The 18,404-nt window shown below is 31.6% G+C and overlaps 1 protein-coding gene across 1 annotated transcript in view; it reads right to left on the bottom strand.

The window, feature by feature from the left end:
• Positions 1-736: 736 nt before the first annotated feature.
• LOC126968218 (uncharacterized) overlaps positions 737-18,404 on the bottom strand; it is a 93,160-nt gene continuing 75,492 nt past the window's right edge. Inside the window, exons 5-9 of the mRNA XM_050813086.1 lie at positions 9,912-10,045; positions 9,147-9,452; positions 7,058-7,181; positions 3,464-3,527; positions 737-1,083 (exon numbers count right to left, since the gene is read on the bottom strand). Of these exons, the coding sequence (XP_050669043.1) occupies positions 1,071-1,083; positions 3,464-3,527; positions 7,058-7,181; positions 9,147-9,452; positions 9,912-10,045 (641 nt within the window). The 3' untranslated portion in view covers positions 737-1,070. The remainder of the gene's footprint in view (positions 1,084-3,463; positions 3,528-7,057; positions 7,182-9,146; positions 9,453-9,911; positions 10,046-18,404) is intronic.

The raw sequence follows: 18,404 nt of genomic DNA, 5'->3' as shown, positions 1-18,404 counted from the left end.
TATGCGTGCTTCTTCATTTTAATGTTATTATTATCTTAAACCAATATAAATTGATTTACTCAAACACTGGTACCCATAACACAAGTTGGATCTTATCATAGTTATCAGAGTTTCAATTCAACACTGTATTTTATTTAAGATTAGCTGACCCGGCAAACGTTGTTTTGCCATATAAATTATTTTTAGTGTTTGACCGTTTTTTCTCATTTTGGATAATTCACATTATACTTTTATAAATTATAGCCTATGTGTTACTCTGGTGTGTAAGCTATATTATTGTAAAGTTTCGTCAAAATCCATTCAGTATTTTTTGCGTTAAAGAAGTACAAACATACATCCAGACATACAAACTTTCACATTTGTAATATTAGTAGGAAGTAGGATAAGTTAATTTTTAAGACGTAGTGCTTATATATTTAAGTGTTGTGAACCTCTGTTTTTATGTTAAAGTTTATTATTATTTATTCTTAAAGATCGGAAACGCTCCAGAAGCATCTGGTGTTGCAAGAGAATATGGGCGGTGGTAATCACTTATCATTATCTCTTCCTTAAAATAATATTGCGGTTTATGAGATGAAGACAGACAGACAGACAGACGGATGGATGGAGAGAAGGACAAGATAAGGGACCTCGTCGATTATCCTTCGGGTATGAAACGGAAAAAATTAAGAAAAACACCTTTAGAAATAAGACTTCTTTAATTACTTCAAATTAAAATATGGTTAATTTAGCAGTTACATACGAAGCAAACATTACTATAATATGATTTATGTACTAAAAACTCTAATTTACTTTTATGTTCCTATTTACAAGTACAATAAATGTCTTAAACGAATAATGTTATTTAATGAGTCACAATTTAATTGACTCTGTAATACTAATAATTTGTGTACAATCTATTATAATACATATAGACAAGGCATTAAAGACGACAGTTTTAAAATATTTTTACAAAAACATTATTATAACTTCAGTTACATTACTTCATAAATACTAGACTACAACGTTTAATTATTTAGCCTAACACAGATCGACATTAAGTTATTCCCTCTCTCTGCTAGGACCCCTGATCATCGTACGATCCTGGAAAGAAAAAATATATTAGCTACACAAATTCAATTTGAAAAGAAAATATTTTATGAACAATGCGCAACTCAAACCCACGACCGTCGCGTTCCGTGCGAACCCTCTTTCACTGAGCCAACCGTTTCTTGATATGTCTTGTTCAACTTTTATATCATACCATTTATATCATATATGTTTTAGTAATAGGCTTAACTGAAGAACATACTCCGTGATTTTAAAGTACCTATTAGTCAGTAAGCTTAAATAATTACTCAATAAATTTTGGGTGACTATATAAAAGTGCCAAGACGCAATAGGTTGAACCGTTGACTCTCACGACAAAGCCCCCGGTTTAATCCCCACCCGCCACGTACAAATCTGTTTTGCATTTATTAATTTAATTATACTTTACTCGCTACTGTGACTCCACTGGCACAGTACAGTAATAGAACAATATTTTAACAGCATAGCTTCCGAATCGACACACGCACACATACACACGATTAACACGGCCGCTAAGCAATCTTGGGAAGACAAAACTATTGAGTGACACGTCGTACGCTGCCGAGGCTGGTCGCTGTCCAAGTCAAATTCGTTTTAAAATGTAGCTCCGAAATAAATTATAAGCAGACTATCAAACTGTAAAGTCTGGCTGTATCAAGTTATTAAAACAAAAAAAAAAGAAACAAATATCTGATTCTGTTTTCTGTAACTTTATTTTATAAAGTAACTATTTTTAATTAATAAACATCTTATTTTTAACTGTGTCTATTTTGCAGAATGGTATCCAAGAGACGGGAAACGAAGGAAAGGTAGACAGATTAGAAGGTGGGAGGACGATTTAAAAGAATAGCAGGACTGGACTGGAGGAGAGTAGCCAGAGACCGAATATGGTGGAAGTCTTTAGAGGAGGTCTTTGTCGAGAGACAAATTACTAGTTAAGATAATCTAAGTTTTATTTGTAAGAAAAATTAAGTCACTAGTAATAATAAAGGCTGTTTTATTTTATTTTTATTTATTTTGCAGGCGTGTCTAAATGAATAAAACAGTATCACCGAATATAATTTGAACACATCCAGTACAAAATATGAATTACTTTCCATCCTCCTCAATGTTATTGCTCTGGTTGCGAAAAGTTTATGATTTGATGCATTATAATGGTCAGTGTGTCCTGTTAGACTGCATTTTGGTAATAAGCATAAACAAACTTTAAACGAGTTTCATAAAATGAAAGCAAAAGAGAATTTATATCACTGTAATTGTAATGTTAGCTATCGAACTGGGAGCCTATTTGTATGAACAAAGGGACCAAAATTAAAAAGAAATGACGTAATTTTATTTTATCATAAGAAATATCTCATATTTTCAAAGATCCAATGAACATATCACATTAATCTTATATCTTAACCGAGCAATTCTTGTATATATATATTGTGAATCTCGGAAACGACTCCAACGATTTTCATAAAATTTAGTATACAGGGGATTTCGGGGATGATAAATCGATCTAGTTTCAATTTAAAAAAATGTAGCATTATCCGTGTTTTAATGAGAAACAGCTACATTAACATTAGAATATAAAGGCAAATTTCGCCACTATATACAAGACTGTATAGCTCAGATGGGACATTGGGTGATCCGGAAAGCAGAAGACCCCGGTTCGAATCCAGATTTCCTATTAGTTTTTTGTTTTTGTTCAAGTTTTGTACATTCTTAAAAATCCGAGCAAAGCTCGTCACTCGGTCGTCCGGATTTAATAATTGAAATAAATAACATTCACACATATTACATACACTTTATAATAATCATATAGATAAAAATGACACCACAGAGAAGACGAAGATTAAAGTTATTTATATTGACGCCAGAGTTCAAACACTAAAATTTAAATTGTATTATTAAAGTTCCAATGTAACAGGCAAGTTCAGATAATTTGGCAACATTGCGATATAGTTAATAATACCCAATTTCTCTTTATATTTATGAGTTGTTTGATTTCAAAACAACATCGAGTAAAACGGTAAAGATTAAAATGCTTTTCTATATTTACTTAGTTCTGTATACTTAATATTTATATGAAAAAAGATAATAAAAGATAATATGAATTCTTTAACAAATACAATTACACTATTTAATGTTATATTGCAAGTCAGTTTATACCTATTATAAGTAAGAAACAAGAACAATTAATAAAAGTGCATTCATTTATGAAATGCCACTGTGATACAGAAGTAAAATAAAATTGGTAGGGCAGGGGTAAGTTTAGCCTATATCGATAATTTAGATAAACATTGAAGAATCAACCACACCACACTATTATCACCTTCAATCGGTATAGGGACAATTAAATATATTTATTAAAAAAACACGTACTATATATATATATACCATAGCTTACCAATTCAATGTTACACAAAAACACAACCATGATAAAATGTTCAAGTGCTGCAACGCAGGTACACCTGGAAGTATAAAATGTGAGTCAATAAAGCATATAAGTAAGGATTACTCATTTAAATGTAATATTCCAGTGGCAGGCTCCTTTGCACAGAATTCCGGCTAGATTATGGGTAGTTTTACCACAAAGGCGCCTATTTCTCCCGTGAACCAGTAATGTTTAAGCATTATTGTGTTTCGGTCAGAAGGGCCGTAGCTAGTGAAATTACTGGGCTTTCCGGCTTAAAATATCTCGAGGTGACGAGCGCAATTGTAGTGCTGAGCAGCACTGCATTGTAAAGGGCAGGGCGTATTAATTACCATCAGATGAACTACCTGCTCGTCTCGTCTCTTATTGTCATAAAAAATGATGATGCTTTGTTTCTGTATGGCTAGGCAGATATTACATAACTTGATATGCTACGGTTATACGTTTACTTCCGTCAGTTTTCTATTATTGGCACTGACCTGACCTGGCCCTTTCCCCTCATGTATATACGTCTATATCGATGTTTCCTAACCCTTTGAATTACACTCGCTCTATAAATTTGTATAGTCAACATACTATTACTAAATAGTAAATAATTAATTAAAAATGTAATATTTTTCAAAAATTACAAACCGAATTATGGATTCTTTCATTACTCGTATGATTATTTAGAAGACAGAAATGCACGCTTTAATTGGAAAATGAATAACTTGACTTAAGGATTCATAATCAAGTAAGTACATATAAAATTATAGTTTCATGAACGAGAGATAAGATATAATATAGATATTCTATTCCGACTTATTTGGGTATTTTACGTTAATTGCGAATGGATTATTCAAATAATTAACGAATTAATGTACAGGAAAATACTACATCAACAAGAATCATAATAGAATATTCCAGGCCACCTAATTAGATCTAAATCCAGAAAGTTACAAACTTACGGTATAATTTAGATACTAAGCTCTGTTTCTAGAAGTCGTTTTGAGACGTAATCCGTAATGAATTGTGTTTTCGTAACTGTGCGATGTAATAAAGGCGACAAAATACTTTACAATTGTTTAATTTTGAAGTTATATATATTTCTTTAGGCGCGTTATAAAATTATGAGAGTGAAATTTTGAGATGCGCGCACATCACTGTAACACAAAAGTAATAGGTTGAAGTTGGTTCCTAAAATTTTCTGACGTCATTCGTTATTTTTTTCCATGTCCATTATTAGGACAGGCAAAGGGTTCAACCCATACATCCGTATTCATTATTTAATAATTAACTTCCCAAGATTTTTACAAAATCGTTCTTTCTAAAAACGTAGAATAGCACGAGGAACACATTGTAATGATTTTTGCTTTGTTAAGCCAAAGAAGTATAACTTCTTGCGTGCATACATAAGGACACACACACATTTTTTTTGCAAATGGGGGGCTTCCTTGGACTGTGTTCCGGCTAGATGGCACAGCGGGGCATTTTTCGGCCGTAAAGCAGTAATGTGCAAGTATAACAATCGCAATAGTTTGAACCGTTGGATGTCACCACGGAACCCCGGTTCGATTCTCGTCCGCTACGTATCAACGTATTTTATGTTTTCGAATTTATAAGTAAATTTATTCGACGCTTTATAAAGTCCACAACGCTCTTGTGATCATGACTACGTGATGAGGGCATTGGGATGATTATGATGAGATTGATGCAATAGGGTGTCACCTGCCATCAGTTGAAAGTCTTGCTTGTCTCGTCACTTTTCTTTATAAAAAAAAACGAGTGTCCTTTAGTCCACACGACTGAAGTAAAACAAAGTATAAATTTTTTAAATTGTTCAACAACGAAATTAAATTTCTAAATAATCAATTAATCACGGATTGCGTAGCGCTAGAAGCGTTCATTCGTAACGATTTCGTCACGTATTCACCAACTTACTACCCAAGTTAAACGCTTCGCATAACGCTAGCGTTCGTTCGTAACGTTCTAGTCACGTATTCAACAGCTTACTCCCGAAGTCAAGCGGGCGTGAAGAAGTTTTACTTCAAAAAAATACTTATAGACCAATAATGCCGAAGCCTTTGAAAATGATAAAATAACAAAACTGAAAGTAAAAATTAATTACAGGCGATCTGTTCCCGACCTCTTGATGGCTTACGTACACGCTGTGTGGAATACGGATATAATAATAATAATAATAATAATAATAATAATAATAATAATAATAATAATAATAATAATAATAATAATAATAATAATAATAATAATAATAATAATAATAATAATAATAATAATAATAATAATAATAATAATAATAATAATAATAATAATAATAATAATAATAATAATAATAATAATAATAATAATAATAATAATAATAATAATAATAATAATAATAATAATAATAATAATAATAATAATAATAATAATAATAATAATAATAATAATAATAATAATAATAATAATAATAATAATAATAATAATAATAATAATAATAATAATAATAATAATAATAATAATAATAATAATAATAATAATAATAATAATAATAATAATAATAATAATAATAATAATAATAATAATAATAATAATAATAATAATAATAATAATAATAATAATAATAATAATAATAATAATAATAATAATAATAATAATAATAATAATAATAATAATAATAATAATAATAATAATAATAATAATAATAATAATAATAATAATAATAATAATAATAATAATAATAATAATAATAATAATAATAATGATAATAATAATAATAATAATAATGATAATAATAATGATAATAATAATAATAATGATAATAATAATGATAATAATAATGATAATAATAATAATAATAATAATAATAATGATAATAATAATAATAATAATAATAATAATAATAATAATAATAATAATAATAATAATGATAATAATGATAATAATAATAATAATAATAATAATAATAATAATAATAATAATAATAATAATAATAATAATAATAATAATAATAATAATAATAATAATAATAATAATAATAATAATAATAATAATAATAATAATAATAATAATAATAATAATAATAATAATAATAATAATAATAATAATAATAATAATAATAATAATAATAATAATAATAATAATAATAATAATAATAATAATAATAATAATAATAATAATAATAATAATAATAATAATAATAATAATAATAATAATAATAATAATAATAATAATAATAATAATAATAATAATAATAATAATAATAATAATAATAATAATAATAATAATAATAATAATAATAATAATAATAATAATAATAATAATAATAATAATATTGACACACTTTTTACACAAATTATCTTGCCCCAAGTTAAGCATATATAGCCTGTGTTATGGGTTCCAAGACAATGATATATTTAATACAATATACTTACTTAAACATACATACATACATATAAACATACATAAATACGTTAAAACATCCATGACTCGGAATCAAACATCTATATTCATCATATAAATGCTTGCAGCTACCGGGATTCAAACCCGGGACCTCTAGCTTAGTAGGTAGGTACATGTAAATATTACCGTTATTAGAATCCCGGCTTCCCATGACGGGTGCGATCTGGGGCCGCTCCTCGTCTAGTAGAATCACTCCACTACCAGCCCATACTGTCAGTACTCGAGCAACACATGTTACATTTAAACGCCCCTGTAATATGAAACTTATACTCCAAACATATACTAAAAAAATATTGAAGTAGGCGTTACTTTGCGGAAATCCATAATTATCCAAATGTTTTGAGTTTTCTTGAGTGTTAACTCCGCCAATATTTGTCTTTAAACAAGTCTCGTTCCAGAGTCAACATCTCCTGAGGATGCCTCGTGTTGAGGCGAAACATATGTCGAATTGCTTAAAGATTAAGTTTTATACCAGAATTTGGCGAGTCAACATCTCCTGAGGATGCCTCGTATAGAGGCGAAACAGATAACAGAATAATACTCAAAACATTTGGATACCATTTACTATTTCAATATGTGAAATTAACAATTGCATTCAATATACAAATGATTTAAGTTTTCTTTAGTCTTAATTCGCCAATATTTATTTTTAAACAATTCGACACGTGTTTCGCCTCTACACGAGACATCCTCAGGACGTATTGTCTCGCAGAAGAAAACTTAAATCATTTGTATAATTGTGGATTTCCGCAAAGTAACGCCTACTTCAATAAATTGCATTCAATATATTATTGACAATATTATAATTAGTTTTTAAAGGACTAAGAAGCGTGTTAATGGTTCAATTTTTTATTAAATTAATTATTTCAGAAAATCGAATTTAGTTTGTTGGTTTATACACGCAACATAAGCCTTTAAATAGCTATTTATTTCAATATGAGATATTCGCCCTCATCTGAGAAATTTATTAAAAACTATATTTTTTTGTATAATTATAGAGTATTTTCTTTATTTATTCAGTTATCTTAATTCTCATTTCTTTGTTTAACTATTCTGTTTTACAGTAATGTAACATATAACAAAGACTTGATTACCCAAAGACAGTGGAAATACAATATCCACGTAACATACGAGGAAAAATTACTCAAACTGCATGCTTAATTAAAGTCACAATTCACGAGAACACAATATGACTAAATGAACACATAAATCTCAGTTTTTTCGAGAAATGTTTGTCCGACTCTCAAACTCTTGGCAACTAACTAACTAACTCAGATCGCTAAAATATTTTCAGTGCAAATTTTACAGTTTACGATTTTTCTAGAATAAATCTTTGACTATATTGAATATATTTTCAAGTATATGTTTAAATAAGCTCTATGGTTCTTTCGTTTTAGAAAAGTACGTTGTAATATTATTATAAGGCGTGCGCGGTAATATTCAATTGAGAAGAATTACGTAAAAAAAGGTACTTTTAAATTGTAATTAATTTGCTCGCATTTTTCTATGTACTATTTAATTGTGGAAACTTTTATTGGTCAGTGATTTATATTTTAAGTTTGATTTTTTAAGTGTATTAAATTGTACTGTTTGTTTCCCGAATAAAAAAAAATAAAAAAAAAATACTAATTTAATTTATATACCAAATCCTATGGACAAGTGGTGAACCTGGATATCTCAAATTAATTTTCTTATATTAATTATTGAGTTTTAACAGATAGATGACGCCAAAACGTAAAGTCTAGCAAATATACTAAGATCTATTCGTCAGTAGAACGTTTGGCAGTGTTTAAAGCGCTGGGGCGCATCCATTCTAATCCATCATCAATAAATTTTGCTATTCACATTAAATTTGTGTATTTTCTAGTAGTGAAGCATGTACGAGTGGAACATCGCACATCACGTTACGCCCTGTCAGCGGTTGCGCTGGCGCCTGCCGTGTTTCCACATTTTCCCCAAGTTTACGTTCGAGCATCAATCGGTTACCGTGTGCTCATAACCATTTACCATTTCAACCATTTAGACTTAGTTCAATAAACTAATTGTTCTTAAGTTTAGTTTAATTTATGAACCAAACATAAATTAATTTGTAACCAGAACACCGTACATCGTGGTCTTTCACATAGGAATATAATCACTTAAAAAATACAAATCACGTAAAAAGCCAATAAAAATGTTATCAATATAAAAGACAATGCTTTTAACAGATCCTTACCTTTTGAAAATGCGTGGGTTGAACTCTCATAATAAGTTGACTAAACGACGATGTCTTATTTGATCTTTCTTCTTCATTACTTATATTTTTACTTAAATCATATCTAGAAAAGTGCGTTGTACTTTCAATGTTTTCTTCAAACGTATCCCTTGGGGTAACATCTTCAGGTTGGACTTCTTCATACCCCGGAGGAGTTTCCCATGGAGTGAATATGATTCTGTTTGCGTCTTCTAGAGAAGCGTCGCTAATGAACGATTGTTTTCTATTGTAAGACACCTCCGGCACAGGTATATCGAGGCCCTTAACCTTTGAAACACAAATAAAATACAAAAAAATACAAATTAAACTTATGTTCTGCACTAACATTTTTACTGATTCTTACGATGTATGTTGATAAATGTAGGGATTGCTTTTCCATTCCATTTACATCTGATCTAGTAAGATTTTCTTTCAAAGACCACAATACATTCACAATATAAATTCACAATACGATGGATATATATGTTCGTAATTTTTAAGTACTAAGAATAATTTGAATGAAATACTTTCTATTTATTAATACTTAATATTGATACCCATTGAATTCAATACATTGAGAACTGCTAAAAGTTTATATTGTATTAAGTCGTTAAAGTATAGTCCGATAAAAGTATATTGCACCAAGTAATTGTCTACGAGAGACTATTCGAACAAAACGTGCTATAACTAAAAAGTTAAAGTGCTGGATATAAAACTTAAATGCAATTACAAAGTTAGCTTAGTTACCTCATAGCCATTCAAAAGCCACGTAAGATTAGCAGGCGGGTCGGCGGGCGACGAAGTACAGTTTGCACGTAACATATCCCCCACTGAATACCAGCTCTTTTGTGCTCGGACTATTGGCTGCGAATCCGGCAGTTCTGTGGAGCATAACCTACTTTAACACACTTTTGTCGTGTATAGAAGAGAAAAATCACAAAAGACGTTTGCATGTCTAATACTTTTTAAATCTCTTCACGGGGTTTATCACTTGTGGCTTAACTATTTATAAAGAAATAATAAAACATGAAATGTTATCTAATATGAATGAAATAATATGTCACCTATTGGTGATAAAATTAGTTACCAAAAAAGTGTTTTTTATGCCTCCTTATTACACAAATATAAAATTATGTAATGAATAAAATTGCGTATTTATTTGTTTTGTATGTATTCTATTATATTTTTCCCAGTGGGAGGCACCTTTGCACAGGATGCCGGCTAGATTACAGCTACCACAAGCATTTTAATCTTTTTTTATGTCAATAAAGGACGAGACGAGTAGGACGTTCAGCTCCGCTCAGGATTCTTAAAAAACTAAAAGTATGAGTGGCACCACTATTGCGCTCATCACCCTGAGACATAAGATTAGTCTCATTTGCCCAGTAATTTCACTAACTACGGGGCCCTTCAGACTGAAACACAATAATGCTTACACATTACTGCTTCACGGCAGAAAAAGGCGCTGTTGTGGTACCCATAACATATCTGGCATCCTGTGCAAAGGAGCCTCCCACTGCTAAATGCCCTTAGTCGCCTCTAACTTTATTTGCTTCTCTGATTTTTATAAATTTTTAGTTTTAAATAATATGGTGATCATTATTAATCTTTATTTTGCCAGTAAAAGTTAAGTTCATCAGAGGAGTTGATTATTTTCAACTTCGACTTTGACTTGAACTTTGGAAACCCTTAAGAACCTTGAACGTCATTACAGGAATTAAAGGAATATTCATTTTCAATACAGTTTTTAAACATGGCGTACTTTCAGAGGCTTTGATCATGATTCAATCAATCATGATTTAATTAAATATTTAAAAAGTTTAAGAAGTTTACTAGAAAGGAGTTTTTCTTAGATCACTTATACGTCTAGACAAGATAGACCCTCATGCTGCTCTTCAACCGATAAATACACGCCAGGTTTAATACTGTAACAAGAAGTTATTAGCCGTATATAAGAACTCATTGTTCTATATAAATATATATTCTATATTTTAACTTCAGTGGTCATCAGGTGGCAAGTGCGTTTAGCAGAGAAAAAGCTACACGTGGCGGCTCTCTTATTCTTGTAAGTAAATTATTTAAATTCAAAGAACGAGAAGATATTGTGGGCCTCTCTGTTGAACGTACAATTGAAATAGCCTGTGCAGAGCGTCATTGTTGTTAGTATATACAGACCCCCAGATGCAGTATATGAATTATTTGAAAGTGTATTGGAGGAGGTTTTATTAAAATTATCTGAGTCTAAGAAGTATATCATGACATGTGGTGATTTTAATATTAATTTATTAGAAAAATCCTCAACCAGTATTAGATTCAGATCTTTATTCAAATCATATGATTTAACCAATATTTTCTTAGAGCCTACTAGAGTAACTGGCACCTCCAAAAGCTGTATTGATAACATATTTACCAATTATAAACCCATTTCTCAGGCAATAATTAACAAACTGAGTTCAGACCACTTTGGTCAGTTAGCCTCTTTTAATATTGAGGTCAATAAATGTACTAAAATTAAAAAGTTTACGTTTGTTCCTGTGAATAATAGGCGAATGGAGAAATATAGAGGCAATGTGTCAGTTAAACTCTCAAATTTGGATTTATTCAAATATAATATTAATCCAAATGAAATGTATGATATGTTATTTAAAATAATTAAAACAGAGTTTGCAGGTGGTCTCATTTAATGATTGGGCAACAGCTGGCATTCATAGGATCAGACAAAGGCTATATGAACTGTATAGTGAGAGATCATTGTATAATCATGATGCATCTTTTCTCGAGTATGTTAAAAAATACTCTAAATTATTTAAAAGTGTTTGTTCTATTGCAAAGTCTATGCATATCAGACAGATAATTAAAAATGCATCAAATAAAATAAAGATGACTTGGAATGTTATTAACTGGGAATCTGGAAGATTGAAAGACCGCAACATTGAATATAATCTATCAATAAACAATACAATAATTCAATCTCAGCAGGAAGTTGCTACTGCTTTTGAGAATTTTTTTTCTGAGATTCCAGTTTCTATCACAAAAACTCTTGTCTCCTCCACCAGTGTTGCTGAGTCACTTCTTCTGGAAAATGTTATAGGATGTCAACAAAGTTTCAATTTTAGTTTTGTTAGCCCTGGAGAAATAATTAAAACTTTTAAATCTCTAGACATGAAAAAAACTGCTGATATATGGGGCATTTCTGTTAAAATAATAAGTTCAATAATTGATGTCATAGCACCATATCTTGCAATAGTATTTAATTATTGTATTAATCGTGGCGTGTTTCCTGACCTTCTGAAACATAGTAAAATTACACCAATATTTAAGTCGGGATGCTCTTCTGACCCGAACAACTATCGTCCTGTGTCGGTTTTGCCGACCCTTAGTAAAATTTTTGAAAAAATAATTTTAAGCCAAATGCTTACTTACTTTAACTCTCATAAGTTACTTCATTTGAAACAATTTGGCTTTACTAGGGGACGTTCAACAATGGATGTAGGTGTTGAGCTAATCAAGAATATTTTTGATGCCTGGGAGGAATTGCAGAATGCACTTGGCATCTTCTGTGATTTATCTAAGGCTTTTGATAGTGTTCAACATTCAACGCTGGTCAGGAAGCTATACCACTATGGCATAAAAGGAACTGCGCTCGATCTTCTGATTTCATATCTAAACAATAAAATTCAGAGGGTCGATGTGAATAGCAGGAGATCTCCTGGGACTCCTTTCTGTATGGGGGTACCACAAGGGTCTATTCTTGGACCGTTCCTCTTCCTTATCTATATAAATGATCTTCCTAATCTTATAGAGAAAAAACATAAGGTAGTATTGTTTGCGGACGACACTTCACTGATTTTCAAAGTGAAAAGAAACCAAGCTATGTATGACGAAGTGAACGATATTTTATCTGACATCGTGTACTGGTTTAGCGCTAATAACCTATTGTTAAATAGCAAGAAAACTGAATTCATTAAATTTACCGTACCAAATGTCAAAAATGTAAATGCAAATGTTTTGTTAAATGGAGAGGTGATAGAACCGGTAGAATCTGCTATATTTCTTGGCATAACTCTAGATTCCAAATTACAATGGGGCCCCCATATTGAAGGATTGGCGAACAGACTTAGTTCTGCAGCTTACGCGGTTAAAAAGATTAGACAATTAACTGACATAGATACGGCGCGACTAGTATACTTTAGTTATTTCCATAGTATTATGTCCTATGGTATATTGCTATGGGGCAACGCTGCCGATATTAATACAATATTTGTGCTGCAGAAGAGGGCTATTCGCGCTATTTATAACCTAGGTCCTAGGGAATCATTGAGAGCAAAATTCAAAGAAATTAACATCTTGACTGTTGCTTCTCAATATATTCTTGATAATGTAATGTATGTTCATAGGCACATAAGTGAATTTGCCAGAAACTCGTAACCATAATGTTAACACCAGGAACAAACATAAACTGATGATGCCTACTACTCGGCTAAGTCGAGTTAGTAAGTCTTTTGTGGGGCGATGTATATGCTTATACAACAAGATCCCAGAAAATGTTCAAAACAAAGGTGTAACGTTATTCAAAAGAATTGTTAAAAAACGTTTGTGTGGTAAAGGTAAATAACATAAATGACTTTCTTAATGATACCACAGATTGGGAATGGAGCGACCGCCCTCAGGCTATTAAATAATAAGTTTAATTGTACAATGTTACTTTGTAAATGTTACTTTAATTTTAAAACATATTTTTGATGAAAAAAAAATAGCCCGCTGAGTTTGTTGCGCCCATTCTTCTCAGGCCTGAGGCATTCACTTTGGAATGGGTGGTAGTTTTTTTGACTTTCAATAAGTGATTTCACATCCTATTTTGAATAAAAATATTTTAATTTGAATTTGAATTTGAATATGGTTGGCCGTCAAGCTAATAAATAATATTTTATACCTAATTTGAATATTAACGCGGATGCGAAGTCAATCGAAAAAAGAGATATTAGAGAATTAAGTAAAGTAAGAATGGTCGGTCTTCGGCCCCAGATTTTATATTAAATGAAGTAATATTATAATGTATTATAAAAGATAGTAAAGGAATATACGTATTTAAAAAAGAAGAATATAAATTAATTGTGCAACGACGGGGTGTGAGCGAGGACTCTCGCGCTACAATACTTTAGTGTGCGTGACAAGCTACGTGTTACACTCACGATTTGTATGTCATTTTGTGGTGATGTGCGTGAATTGCTTAAAAAAGAGGTTAACTGTCACCCTCGACGAATTTTTTAAGCTATTGCATAGCTTCTATCGCGGGCCTTGAGCGTGGAGACCGAATCCAGAAATTCCTACTAGATGTATATAGATATTTCGTCACGGTCATTGCAGTTGCCGTGGAACAGCGGTGATCACGTATGCTTTTTGTGTAGAAGGTCCCAGGTTCGAGCCTGGGGTACGTCTTGTTTTTTTTTAATTTATTTATTTTTTTATCACGTTTTTTTAATTTTTATTATTATGACTAGCATTTTTATTTAGTTTCACCTGTCCCGTTGTCTGTATGTTATCAAATCTTGCAAGTTAAATTTAACTCACTTCCCGTTTGCTATTTTTTAAATTAATTTTATCAAAAAAAAAACTGCATTAATAAAATAAATAAATAATTATACATGCATAAGTTGATAAAAATGCTATGCAATAGCTTTACCGCGGCAGTCCCCGAGTGCCACACGTCTTTTTTTTCTACTACTAGAGGAATACGTCATGATCTAAGGGGTTTTCATGCATAGAATAAAATCGAATAGATATAACAATACGATGCGAAATGAATGAGTATGTATGTCTTAGCATTGTATTCTCAAATTTAATTAATTTAAATTAACATTTGTCGTAAATCGAATGCCTCTATGCGTACGATCCCGTTGCATAGCTTGTTGTAAAAAAAGAATTAATTTTTAAAATAAACTATATTGACTCTTACCCTCAACTGTTGTAAAACTTCGCGTGATACACCTACTTTCCACCCTATCATGATGTTAGTTAACGTAAACAACGTCAACCAAGAATGAAAAATACTGTTAGAAATAAATCATCCAGTAAGGTTGCGCTTTCGAGATTCAGTTTATACGCTACCGTGGCATATTCATCTTTCATATGGAAATGGAAAATTTTCTACTGTACTGCAGTAACAAACTATAGGTTGGATGTGCGTTGCGATACCATTTCTGTGTTATTTGAAACATAAATTCCTAGTTATTCAATATTCAAAACGATTATACTGACAAAATAAATGCCATCACGACGACCCATATAGCCGAATGGTTAGTGACCCTGACTTCTAAGCTAGAGGTCCCGGGTTCGAATCCCGGTAGCTGCAAACATTTATATGATGAATATAGATGTTTGTTTCCGAGTAATAGATGTTTATATGTATTTATGTATTTTTAAGTAAGTATATAGTATTAAATATATCGTTGTCTTGTACCCATAGTACAGGCTATGCCTAGTTTGGGGCAAGATGATTTGTGTAAAAGTATGTCATTATTATTATTATTATTATATCAATAAAATGACTTACTTTACCAATGGGCCGGCTTGATTATGGGTACCACAACGGCGCGTATTTGTGCCGTGAAGCAGGAATGTGTAAAAATTATTATGTTTCGGTCTGAAGGGCGCCGTAGCTAGTGAAATTACTGGGTAAATGAGACTTAACATCTTATGTCTCAAGGTGACGAGCGCAGTTGTAGTGCCGCTCAGAATTTTAAAGTTTTGTCAAGAATCCTGAGCAGAACTGCATCGTAATGGGCAGGGCGTATCAATTACCATCAGTTGAACATCCTGCTCCTCTCATCCCTTATTGTCATATAAAAAAAAATAACTTGTAAAAAAAACAAGTCTCGCAACTCAGTCTATCTCATAATTTCGGTCAATATATTCAGTCCTAACTTAAGGACTTATCTTAAGTTATTTCATAATAAGCTAGCCAAGCAACATTTTATAATGACCATATCAATTTTAAAATACGTTGTCTTTGCCCTTAGATATACGCTTAAAGTTGCAGGTGTATATTTAAAAAAAAATCTCTATTAATAGCCAGATGCTGTGCCACCTTTTATACAAAAAGATTGCCTGCGCGTTCTAGTTGAACCACTAAAATCTTTTTTTTATCTTTGAACACATCGACATATCCGGATGTCTGGAAAATATCGAGAGTCACTATATGCAAATGCTCTAGCAACAAAATCGAGAATTTTAGACCTATTGCCGTTCTCTCTGTATTTGCTATGCTGTTCGAAATAGCTATCAACAGTCAGATTAAGCAGCAAGCCAAGAACAACCTATCTGATTGGCAACATGGGTTTCGAACTGATCGCTCCACTTTGACAAACCTCATTAACTTTGTAGACTACGCCATAACAAAAATGGATTCTCGTCGGCAAATTGACGTTGCTTATTTTGACTTTAAAAAAGCGTTAGACAGAGTAGTAACTAATGTCCTATCGAAGAAGCTATCCCTCGTATGATGAATTCAAATCTGACCCTTTTATAACATCTTCAGGCATTAGTCAAGGAAGCACCTTGGCACCCACTCTATTTTTAATCATGATCAACGATCTGCCTGAAGTTGTTAAGCATGCCAAATGTTTAATGTTTGCAGATGATTTAAATCTATTTCTCCACATAGGTGATAATTCAGATTGCAATAAACTCCAGCAGGGTATCAATAATGTCCTAGGTTGGGGAAAAAATAATTGCTTGGAGTTTAATGAGTCTAAATGCAAAATCATAACTTTGTCTCGCAATCGTCTAAATACCGTCTCTAACTATACCTTATCGGGCGTATTACTGGAAAGGGTTTCATAGATTCGAGACCTTGGTCTAACTATTGATGTAAAGCTTACTTTTAGCGACCACATCAATAACATATGTAAGGAAGCGCAAAACTATTGGGATTTGTTTTGCGCCAAAGTAGCCGTTTCACCGATCCGTGTATAATGATCACACTATTTAATGCGAACGTGCGGAGTAAGCTCGAGTATAATTCCGTAGTGTGGAGTCCACCACACGCAAATTTTACTCTAGCCATAGAAAAAGTACAGCGTAAATTTGTTCGCAGCTTGTATAAAAAAATTTACGGATATTATCCGTACCTGTATCCGTCTTTTTTTGTATGGGTTAGACACTTTGCAAACAAGGAGAACCAGAGCTATTTTGGTTCACTATTACCTATTACTCCAAAGCAAAGTTGATAACCCTGATACCCTATCTGTAGATGTGCATTAGAGGTGAGGGCGCTTGGTAGGGCTGTCCGTTCGTGCAGGCATTTGCTGTTTTTTCATCTAGCATCAACGCGGACAACTTTTTCGGAAAATGCCCCGACCTTGCTTAATGGCCTTATTGCTCAGCACCAAGAATTACCTCTGACTCGGTATACGATTTGGCGTTGCTGTAAGCATACCGAGGATTTTAATATTAAATCAATAAATCAATTCTCAAGGGCCACCTTATGTGGCGTGCTCACGAGTATCAAACCCGTAAAAACTTTAGGTTTTAGCAAAGGGTGTCAAAACAAAGAAAACGTACTTTATAAAAATGTATTAACCACAGCAGTTTGTGTATTATTTGCAAGGTATCTTGAAAAATAAAAAAATCTGTACAATGCAATTATTTCACCCGTACGATGTCGTGGGTAAAAGCTAGTATATACTAGCTTTTACCCGCTATAATAAAGATAAAAGTAATACATATTATAGATATTCTATAAAAATAGTTTTATATAAATTCTACATGTATGGCGATGGATTTCATCATAGGATGGATGAACTTTCATAATATTAATTAATGAAGACTACTGGAGCTGGTAGACTTCTGTACGGAAAGTTTAAGTGTTAACATTCTTGTTCTGTCGCTTTTTGCAAACTCCAATTAGTGAGAGCGAGTTTCACCAACTTCCTTAATTTGAAAATGTTTAAGCGTATATTGAACAGGATTAATTGTTTCTTGTATCAAATCCAACAGTCAGTCAGTATTCCAGCCTTAGTTGCCTTCAAAGAGACTGGGAGCTTTTTATTTTTGTTTTATTTTATTATTTTTTATGACTTTGTATTCGTTCTAATTTGTAATTACTTTTTCTAATCTGTATGTTTTGTTCTAGTTTCTAAATTTAGTAGTAATTGTTTTTTATGTTAATTACAATTTTATTCAGGCGAGGTGTCCTCCTTGAAGTCATGTGTCACGCGGGAGCCACAAAAGATCAGCGTT

The sequence above is a fragment of the Leptidea sinapis genome, chromosome 15 (assembly GCF_905404315.1).
Source record: "Leptidea sinapis chromosome 15, ilLepSina1.1, whole genome shotgun sequence".
Classification (NCBI taxonomy): domain Eukaryota; kingdom Metazoa; phylum Arthropoda; class Insecta; order Lepidoptera; family Pieridae; genus Leptidea; species Leptidea sinapis.
The sequence above is the reverse complement of the archived record's forward strand: the minus strand, read 5'-3'. Positions and strand labels throughout refer to the sequence as shown.